At 40.2% G+C, this 11,314-nt stretch overlaps 1 protein-coding gene across 1 annotated transcript; it reads left to right on the forward strand.

Moving 5' to 3' along the window:
• The first annotated feature begins 435 nt into the window (after window positions 1-435).
• Window positions 436-936, forward strand: SMIM38 (small integral membrane protein 38). The gene has a single exon (XM_032189413.1). The coding sequence runs from the start codon at window positions 538-540 to the stop codon at window positions 667-669; it is 132 nt and encodes a 43-aa protein (XP_032045304.1). The 5' UTR covers window positions 436-537; the 3' UTR covers window positions 670-936.
• Window positions 937-11,314: the final 10,378 nt, after the last annotated feature.

The raw sequence follows: 11,314 nt of genomic DNA on the forward strand, positions 1-11,314 counted from the left end.
TGTTTCCTGCAAAGACCATTCTTAAGAGCTCGTTGGACAGCGCAGGGCTCTTGAAGTGATAGCTAATTGGTGAAAGAAAGGCCCCGATTGTCTTGAGGGAGCTGGAAAGTGCTGCGTGTGCTGCTGAAAGGGACTAGGGAGAAGGTGCCTGGTTTCGCTGAGCAGCTGCTGCTGGAGATGTTTGGAGATTACATCAGCATTGGAAAAAAGGGGCAAAAAAAAAGTCCAACTTCACAGAGATGGAGTTTATGGAGTTTTTTTCCCCTTCCAAAGGTCTTCTGACAATACTGTCATTGTCAATATAAGAGTTGTTAATTCTTTATGAATAGCACATGGGGCCTCTTGACTAAATAGTACGTTACATGTCCCAAATCTGTCAGCTGGGCTCTTCTCTCACATGCTAGTGAGATCACTTTGATTGGAATGTTACAGGAATTGCGGGGCCGGCCACAGAACTGAATACTGCATTATATAATTAGATCTCCCCAAGTATTTTTTTTTTTTTTTTTCACATTACCTCATTATTCTAGCTTAAATATGGAATCAGTCCTTTTGATGATTTTGCTGATTGTGATTATATTCATACGATTTGTTTTATGGTCCTGCCTTAGTGCTTATATAGATTACAAACTGTCCCGAAGGTTTCCTGACAAGAGAAAAGAGGACTAGGATACTTCAAAAGGCTTGTTTGGATTTGAAATGGCAATGGGGACAACCGGACAAGGTAAATGGAGCTAGAGCAGATTTTACTTCGGGTTCTGATGAGAGAGAAATGACCTGCTGAGACTGCAACTGAGTGAAGAGTCTTCAGAAGGCCTCATGCTGACAGAGAGGGGGGGAAATCCAACAACTGATTGAATCAAACGACTTCCTATCAGACTAGGGCAAGAATTTGTTGTTGGGAACAGACTTGTGGACTTTTGCCAATGAAATGATCTGGACAAGCTGGAAGGAATCCTATTGTTGGGCAGTCCAAGGCTGCCAGTGGCCCCGTCTTGATACATGAAATGCGATGGCTTGTTGCCTGCTGGATAAACTGCTGATCTGCACGTTAAGATGTCAGCTGCACAGCCTGCCTGGATGCAACAACTGACTGCGCCTGAACGAACACGAAGATTACTGGCCCAGCTTAGGATCCATGTCTAAGGAAGCAGATTTACAGAGTGCATTTTTACATGATTGACTGTCTTGTTGCTAAATTCTGCTTGTGGTTCATCACGGTCAGTTGGATCAGAAACTGAGTGTTTTTAACTGACTATAACCTGATGATTATCCCCATTTCTTATCAAGTGATATATCTGAATAATCACACACAGCACACCCCTGGAATACTCTGCTCCATGAAAAACAGATCTGCGCATCTGAGTTTGTCTGACAGACTAGCTGTGCTTCAGCAGCGCCAGGTGTGGGGACATGCAACAACACTCAGAGTCCTTGCAAAGTAATTTCATTTCTAGGCTTTCATAAGGAGCTACTGGGACACAGGAAGATTTGATGACTTGCCCAAGGCAATAGTGACTTAGGATTCTTTGGTGGTTAATGCGTCTTGCAAAATGGGACGGGGGACTCCAAGTGAATTGTTTGCCTTCAGGTGGCTGTTATACTAAGTCAAACATCCAGAGAACCTTGCTGCAACAACAGAATTTAACACCTGCTGTTAAACACTTGGTTTTCCTACAGGAAAAGTAGGAAAATTGTACTGCCTTGCCTGAGAAATGAAGTTGAAATGCAATGTCCTTGGCCCGATCAACTTGAAAAAGGTTTCCCTGGGTTGATGATTATGTCATTTGAAAGTAAAGACTCCCATGTGATAAACTTACTTCAGTGTCTCTGGGTAGCTTATGTGATGATATCAGACTTCAGCCTAGGTAAAATCCTGAAGCATTCCTGTAAAGAGTTTCTGGCCCATTCATGAGTCACACACTCCTACAGGCTTGTCTCATTTTAGCAACTGTTAATCAGCCCTTATCACTTTGTTGTTTGAAGCCTCCTAAAATTCAGACATGAGAGGTGGCATGTGTTTATGCTGTGGAGCAGGGTAAATGTCAGGTCAATTGATTGCAGCTTCAGGTTTTATTTATGGTGGATGAGCAACCTACAAGACAGCCCGCGATGTCTGAAGATGCATGCCATTGCCTTGGAATCTAGCTAGTTAATAAATTATGTCTAGATGTAACTAATCCCCTTGTCTGTTTTTGTGGATCCTAATTTTAATGATGATTGTCTCATATTTGTTTTTGTGTTCCCCAGCACCAGCAGACCACAAAGGGAAAGTGAAATGGTGTCTATCTGATGTGCAGACATACCTTTGATAATAAGTAACTGGAAAAATAGGCACAGTGATCCATTTTTCTTCTGTCAATTAAATGCAGCTATTCTTAGCTGTTGTATGCATCATTGTGAAGAAAATGAAACTTGTAGATAAATTGATATGATAGTGCCTTTAAGGAACAAGTTTCCTAATCCTTTTTTTTTTTTTTAATTTAAACTATACTTGACAGTGTCATATATTAATCATTTTAAAATGTGAATATAAAGAGAAATGCTACAGATGGAGCTGTGAGTTAATGTCCTTAATGTTTGGTGATGTTTGGAACTGACACTGGTGTGGAATTCACGTCTTTGATTACTTTATTTCTACAGAGCTGCATCTTGAATTTTCCATGTAAATCAGAGATCACAGTCTTGTTATGGATCATCCTCTTATGCAGGCCACATTTTCATTGATCTCTGTGGCACAGTTGGAAGAGCTGGCAGGATGGAATCACCAGAATGGTTTAATGCCTGAGTTGTCATAACCACCCCCTTTAATGGTTTGGGGGGTGGGGTGCAGAAAAGAGGGCTGACACTGGGTGATCTTGCTGATTAGTAGTTATAAAGAATGGGGGATATCTATCCTGTCAGATATGGGGAATATGGGGAACAGCCTGTCAATGGGCTGCTTCTGTTTGAGTTTGTCTGTTTGTTAAATTTGGACCTTCTGAGTTGCACGAATTTCATCCTGATTATAAGAATGTTATGGCCAATGTCTGTCAATATTAGATTTGCATCCTGTACAGGTAAAACTGGCTGGAACCCCAAAGAGTTCTAGAATGTGAAGGCTTTGAGGCACATATGATTAATAAAAAATGAATATCTTGTCTAAAAGATTCATTTAGATGATTTGAATACCCTTCATAAAAGGTCTTGTTACCTCTTAAACTCCATATGCATTCAAAGCAATTTTAATAACTTTGTGTTGAATTTCTGCTGGGGATTCATGTTGTTCTTATTCAGTGCTGCAGGGCGTTTTCGAAATGGAAGGTCATCCTGTTTGTGCTGTTATCACAAAATCAGGGCTATTGCTCTTTTAAGTGTGCAAAACGTAATGGAAAGGAGGATCTTCCTCTTTATTCCCGTAGACATTTTCCCTTTCACTTTTCATGGAGACAAACAAAATCTAGGCCCATGTCAGCTGTGCAGTGACATGGAAGTGTTACTGTTTCCTGACCCAGTCCCACGGAGCACCGTGCTGAGATGTCCAAAATGAGAGAGTTACTTCAAGGACTGAAAGAAATACCGCTCCATCCACTCTAGGCTGTGACAATGTGCTTTGATTAATCTTGAGACCAAAGCCATGTCTCTGCAGGACTGTGCCGTGGTGACAAACCTTCTGGGCTGGCCATGCTTGGGTTGGCATTGCTGTCTAGTCACTACACACTGGAGCAGTTGCATCCCTGAGTACACCTGGGCCCTGAGGTGCCTCTGGCACTGCTGCACAGCACCCTGTTACTCCCAAGGGCTGGTGTGTGGAGTCGGAATTCAAAACAGGATTGTTCTGCTGCTTTGGATGTAGCTCATGTGGAGCCAGCTTCTGATCTACCCCCTGCCTGAAGCAGTCACAATGACGATAGAAGTTATTTTTCACTGCAAATGGTGTATTTGGCCCAGTTTTGTGCCTTTTGAGGTAACTGTTCTGGTGTCTGAAAGACCATTGTATCTTTGTGCTTTTTAGAATTTTTTGTCACAGATCTTATGTTGTGCTCTGATTTAACCATATATTTTTCTTTCAGGAAAATGTAGTATCAAGTTAATAATGATATTTTTACTTGTTTTACAGTATTAAAAAAAATAAAATTAAAAGCTAGGTTGTCTCTGTGCTTACAAGTTATTTTCTTTTTACGAGACAGAATGCAGCAGAAGAAAAAATTTTGGAGAATAAATGCTTCATGTCAGGTAGTTGTACTTTATTTAAGTTCCATCCTGAAGCCCATATTTCAATGGGAGTTGAATGGGGTTGGCTGGGAATCATTCTAGAGTCCTTTAAAACCGATTCAATTTCAGGTAGGTATTTAAGAAGATGCTTACACCACGCTGTTTTTGATTGTGTTTAAGGACATATTTAAAAATAAGCATATGTTTAACAGCAGTTTTGAGCTGTGGACAATGTGAATGAAGGCTGCACCATGGAGCCACCTTTCAAGACATGAAACCAAGGTATATGTAAATGAATAGAAAAAATATCACTAATGTCACTAAATACTGTGATGATATTAAAATTCCTTACAAATGTAACATTAATTTATATACATAGATGCTCAAATCTACTACACATAAACATATTCCTGATATATTATAGAAGCTTATCGGCCACCTATGATGCACTAAAAAAAAAACAAACAACAACAACAAAACTCTTATATTTCACTTTCACTGTTGCTCATAAACATTTGTGTGTGAAATGATTTCTTGATTTCTTTTTTGCTTATCTAGTAATGCATACATAACAAATACTTGTATATTTAAAAAAATAAATGGAAGTATATGACATGGATGCAGAACTGTTGCTAGAATATTGTAACCATTTCTTACGTTTATAGGATTATGCTTTGTTTTGTTGGAAGCCAGTGATTTGGACAAAAGTGTGAGTCAGTTATCAGTTATGTAAGTACTATTTCTTTTTGTTTCTTTTTTCTTTTTTTTTTTTTTTTTTTTTTGAGACTACTCTTGGAAGGTTATCATGACTTCCTATTTCTGAATTTCCTCTTCTAAGATCAGTGTGTGTCTGTCTTACAGGTGTTAGTAGGGTCAACTTTAAATGTTGGAGAGCATTTATTTACTTTGGTTGTACACCCTTGGCTATAAGCATATACAGATATGTACGTGGATATGTGTTTTGGCATGTATGTGCATAGATTTTTATATGGAAATATTAATTTTTTAATATCCTATGATAATGGCCCTTCCCACTTTGTTATGCTACCCAAGCTTGTATAGTTCTGGAGGGGAAAAAATGAACAAACTGCTCAAGTAACTGAAGTTGCAAAATCCTCTTTGCATTGGTGGATATCAGGGCTGTGGAAATACCTAGCGACCGTTTTCCTAGTACTAGTGATACCATTATAACCAAATTTGCTCCCAAACCAAATCGCCATTTTGAAGTTTCACAGTTAGTGCTTTGTGATTTTTCTTTTGCCAGGACTCAGAATCTTTCTGATCTGCAAAAGCTCAATTGATTGTAAATATCCTGTCATCTGCTAATGTAATTTCTTTTTGACGTTCTGTAATGCGCACAAAGTTGGCATCATGGACTGCATTATGGTATGGAGAACTAATTACAGATAAGCTCATAGTCTGATAAGTGTGTAATTATATTTATTGATTAAAATAAGTCTATAATTATATTTTGCAGTGTCATTACAATGGCATCCACTTAAACAATTACTGTCAAACCATGTAAACCAAACTCCAGTAGGAGTGCCTTAAATAGATCTGGCGATGCAACAGGTGGTCTAATTACTTTAGGTAGCTTCATTACAGCAGACTTTGGTGGAGAAGCAGAAGACACAAGTAAGGATACGATTATGTTGACTTTCGCAGGAAGAGTCTGAACAGCTGGAGGCCCAGTGGCTTGTCCGCTAGCTCTTTATGATGAGCTGCCATATCAGAAACTGAAGCTCAGGGGACATCTTGTAAGTAGTGCTGCTATGCTCACTCCTAAGTCTATGACTAGGGAGCTCTAGGGAGCAGAATCTCTCTGTCTAGATTCAACAAGGCATCACATTGTAGGACAACTAAATGGCAGAAGACTCATCTCAGTTATGGTAACAGAAACCCAGAGAAAATCCATAAATGCAGTTGTTTTATGCTTGATTGACACCAAAATGGGTGACCTTATAATGTGGCCCTTTGATTTTTGGTAGAGGTGGGGCTAGTAGTGGCATCTATTGCTAAGGCTGCCAAGCACTTCCAGTCCTGAAGCCCTATTTTCAGCTATTCACAACTTTGTCAAAGTAACTTTTCAAACCAAACAAATTTTCTGTGTTGCATTGGGTGTCTGCCTCAGGCTGAATTCTCTTCAGAAAGTTTCAGCCAGAACAGTTTAGTGTCTTCCAAGAACAAGGCTACAGAAAAATACATTGTTTTACACATGCTCAAAATTATTGGCAATATTTTCTCTGACAAGATGTAGTCGTCCCATTTTGGGACATGCAATTGGTCTGGATTTGTTTCCATATCAGGGATGTGTAACTCATGTTCACATAAACAAAACTACCTAAATACCTGCTTGAAATTCAAGGGGGACACAACTAGATCTGATGTGTGTAAACAAGGATAAGGAAATCATCAGGGAAAAGAAGACACCGTAACGACAGTTTAGGCAGAGGAGGAAAGTGGCTGTGCATAGTTGATAGAAAGCGAGCTAGACTGCACCATGTAGGAAAACGGGCACTAAGGCTGAGGGATGGAGATAAGAGGGTGGACAGAAGCTGTTGAGTTGGTGGGAATCAAGCCCTGTTCAGGCAAAGTGAGCGGGACAGAAGTATTGGGCTGCTCAGAAGGAACTGGGGGAGGCTGTGTTTGTCCAGATCTGATAAGGAACAGAAGTCTAGAAGACAGAGATGGAAAGAGTGGGGAATGATGCTGAAACAAGAACAGCCAGTGAGGAGGTGGGCACTGAGGCTGGATGTAAGGACTGAGAGCAAAACCCACATAAAAGCAGGTGAGTTGACTTAATGCAAAGCTGAGGTAGGAGACAGGCTGAAGAAAGTTAGGAGAGCTTGGGCTAACAGACAGGGTAAAAGTGGAGGCTGGAGTAAGCAATAAAGCTGAGGCTGGGAGGCTAAGTCTTACTGAGCAAAGAGATCTGTCCTGGAACAAGAAGTCCAGAGAAATGCCAAAGGGATAAGAACAGGATAAAATGTCTGCTGGACCAGACAAATCCTGGGACTTGCGTTTCACTTTTTTTGGCTATCAGAAAATTTCTGTGAAACTTGCTGTCACACTTACTGTCAAAAATTCCTCTGTCCCACCTACCCCTCATCTTCCAACATAAAGTGCTCTGCGTCTGTATACTCGGGTGTTGCTGGTCAAACACAGAATTATCAGCGTAGCCTTGTGTGCTGGGCATTTAGCTGGCTGTATTAACAGGATGTAACAAAGTTAAGTACTGAGATGAAGACAGTGATAGAATTAAGGCTTTATGTGCAGTTCTTGTTCTGCCCCCAGGCATTATGATACAGTCTTAAACTGCTCTTTTCCCACAGGTTCTTTTGCTCATTTATTGCTCTGGTTGTCATGCTCTGGGATTGAAGGTTGCAGTGACAGTGCTTTGAGTGTTCCAGAAAGATGGAGTGTGGAAGACAGAGCTTTAGGAAGATTAATGTTTTGAGTACAGTTATGAGGAAATTAGTCCTGTCTTTGCCTGTCATTGAGTTCTGAGTGAAAACACTTAAATGTTTTCTTTTACTTTTTTGAATGCTTACCTGGAGAAGCTGTGTATAACTTAATTATGTGCCCAGAACTAGTAGCTGCAGATCAAAGCAGTGTAACAAGCAAACTGGTACCAGTTTAACAAGTAAATTGGTATGCTGAGAATTTGAATTCTGAGAATCTGAAGTGTGACACTTAAAACAAAATGCAAATAAAGTAATTCTCTAAGATCCTCTTCATTGCAAGATGAGGTAACGTGGATATAACAAGAATGTTAATCAGCATCTACGGACCATATAAAAATTAAAGGGTATTCAGGAGGAAATTATTCTCGCAAAGGGGACCAGGAGAAAACACGAGAACTTATTACGTACACACTGTCCATCCTGTCTGCTGAAAGTAGCAGGAATCCCTTGGAAAAAACATCTACTTTTAAATAAGAAAATAAGTTTTCTTCCCGTGTCATATAAGAAATCGATAGTTTCTTCTCTCAAGTCTGATAGTGGGCTTTTATCATGTCCACTGGACTCGAGAGCTTTTATCGTGTCCACTACTCGAGGGAAGAGCAGACAGGTATAGCTTAGTTTCCAGATCTTGTTCACACTGGTGTGTGATAGATGAGGAGCTTCCAGCACAGAGATGTAAACACTCTGGGTGTATGCAGAAGAATAAAAATAAGGGAAATCTGTGTAGAAAAGAGACATATGTAGTATTTAGGTATGCTTGGGAGGCTTTTAGCTTTGTATGTTGGCCTTAGATAGCTAGACTGAGTATCAGGGGTACATGCCTAAATCCCCTTTTAGGAAAGGCTCTAGTGAGTTTGAAGCTCTAGTCCCATATTTAAAGGAATGTTTGAACTTACAACCAGCACTAGCCTGTGTGTTTTAAGAGACCATTTCCCACAAGCCCTGGCTGCTTCCCCATTGAGAGTTGCCGGCCTTTGAGCTCTTCATCAGTGTCTCTAATTGAAACTCATGAGGCTGATAATCTCTCTTTAGTGTCAATAATTGTTTTGGTTTCTTTAAAGACTTTTTTTTTTCTTTTCCACACATGTTATTAAAAAAAAAAATGGATTAGGGGAATTATTATCAAATAATAACGCTAGAGATTGCTATGTCTCCTCCCTGATCTTTGTATTAAGACAAATTCATGGAAGAAAGATTTATTGGGGCTTCAGATGCAGGAAATCCTTGTACTACAGGAACCTGAAGAGGCTAGAGAAGCATCACTATGTGCTTGTCCTGCTCTTAGTCTCTTAGATATCCAGTGTTGATCATGATGGGGCATGGTGCAGTGTTAACTGGACTAGTGGTCTGATTCTGCAGTGTTCTGCTCTACTGGCCCAGGATGTTGTCTTTGCATCTGACAATTATGAGTCTGTCCATTATGTTATTTAGCATTGACCGATGTGACAAGTGCTTCCAGAAGGCAGGAAGAACTGGCATCTGCTGTCTGTGAACTCAACAAAGCAAAGTGTTGTGCTGAAAGGATGAAGAGAAAGTCAGCAGTCCCAATTATGAGCTACCTGAAGGCACGTAACTTTAACACTTTCTGTGCTGATACCAGAGCATGTACCTCCAGAAGCATACCTCTGTGGCTCTGGCAGTTGATGAGATATCTGATTTTGTCTGCACTCTGGTTCTTTCTTTAGACATGCTTTCTTTGGCATGCATCTCAGACCGAATATAGCGACTTCCAGATTTTTAGTCCCTGCAAAATGTCTCCCACCACGCCTACATTTAAAAGGGCGCAGGATCCAGTTAGCTAATTTGTTCCTAGGCAGTTAAAGTACTTTACACGAGCTCTAGACCATGGAGTAGATTTAACATACTATTTTAAGAATATGAACAGTGTTGCATAGGGGGACGTATCTGTATCTGTCTCATAGTAATAATCTAATTGGAGGGCGTCCTTTGTGTAACCCTGTTAACATTTTAAACTATTCTGGGAAACCCTATGGCCCAAGTACTATGGAATGTAGTTAGGAAAAACAGTGTTTTCTCAAATATTTCAGATGTGGAATATTTATTTTGTAGCCAGAGAAACTTGTTTTGTTGCCAAGCAACTGACCATGAGTAGGATCCACTGCCAACTGTACTTGAAAAAAGGAAAAAACCCAGTTACCTCTCCTCTCCTCAGTCTGCATGTGAGCGTTTACAGTGCAGTCAGGAGAAATTTTAAAATCAGTACGGGAAGATTCGCTGTTAGTAACCTCAGGTCTCCAAGGGCTTTTCCTTTCACCATCCCTTCAGTCATATAATCACTGTTAGCAACCAACAGAAGGCACTAATGAAAATACTGATGAAATAAATTATGTTGCTTCCAAAAGTCTTGTTTTGACGTCTGCTTCATCAGAGCCTTAGATAACTGAGTCTTATCTGCTCTTTGCTTGGCTTCTGATCCCAAACCAGGTGAGACCCATAGATGCAGCTCAGGATTCTTCTCTCTTTATCGACTTTACGTTAGCCTGAACAGGCCTTCAGCATCCAGAAGTTTAAATATTGTTAGTTTCAGAATCCAGATACTCAAGCTGGTTTTCAGAGGAGTTAAAGATGCTCAGCTTGCATGCGGTAGGTGAAGGCTAAAATGAGAAATAAATTACTTTGAAAGAAATTTACAGCAAAGTGGTTGTAATTATTTCAGCACAAGAAAAGCACTTCTTACTGTACAGATTTATTGAATGAAAAGTAGTTACCTGGGGAAGTGTACATTTGTGAATAAACCTGCCTGTTACACTGGACTTATCTCAAGTAAAGTAAAGACTTGTTTTGGAATAACCTGATGTTCCTGGCACTCGTTCATTGTGGTGGTTATGCCTGTGACGGACGCCTCCATCTCTGCGTCTAGGCTGAGGCTGTACCAGTGGACAGCCCAGTGCCCCTTTGTTAGGAATGCTCATTGACTGCTCTTTTAAAAAGTAAATTGCCTGTGTGGGTCCAATGTAAAATACTACCCATCTGTGAAATTTGGGGGCTTGAGGAAGCATTCAGATTTTGGAATATTTGGTGGGATATGTGTGTACTGTTTTTCATAGCATGAATCTTTTTGTCTTTCTCAAAGAAGTTCAGGAAATGCCTGTTTGTCTCTGTTTCTAGTGTGTATTAGTTTATCTGTTCTTTGTTGTGGATACAGTACACTTCCAAGATTCACTGCCTACTTCAGAGATGATTGCTTGGGTTTCTGCTGGGAAGGGACAGATGTCAAATTCTTTATGTTTTCAAATATGAAAGGAGCTTGCCCGAGATGGTGCTGTTCAGACTCCAAAAGCTTTCTTTCCAACTTTGGCTCTTCTTTCCATTTTTGTCCTCCTGCTCCAGAATAATGCCTGTCAGTTGACCTCATTTAGCAGTCAAGGCTCCACATCACCTGTTCTGCAGTTTGCTCTTCAACCACTGGTGGAGATTGTGTGCACGTTAGTTTGGTTGGTTTCTCTGACAGCAGGTGACTTTCAACTTGTAATGGTATGTGAGGCATTTTCATGGCTTTTGTGAATTAAATGGAAAGTTCAAGTACTGGATTACCTCAAAAATTGCTCTGTTTCAAGTTTACTTCAGTTAACATAAGAATGATCATATGATCATGTGAAGGTAAAGATGCTTACCACATTTCTAGTACATTTGGG

Source organism: Aythya fuligula, chromosome 5, assembly GCF_009819795.1.
Source record: "Aythya fuligula isolate bAytFul2 chromosome 5, bAytFul2.pri, whole genome shotgun sequence".
Lineage (NCBI taxonomy): Eukaryota > Metazoa > Chordata > Aves > Anseriformes > Anatidae > Aythya > Aythya fuligula.

What these genes read in the sequence shown, in the direction of transcription:
- SMIM38 (XM_032189413.1), top strand. Translation starts at nt 538, where the DNA reads ATGGAATCAGTCCTTTTGATGATTTTGCTGATTGTGATTATATTCATA.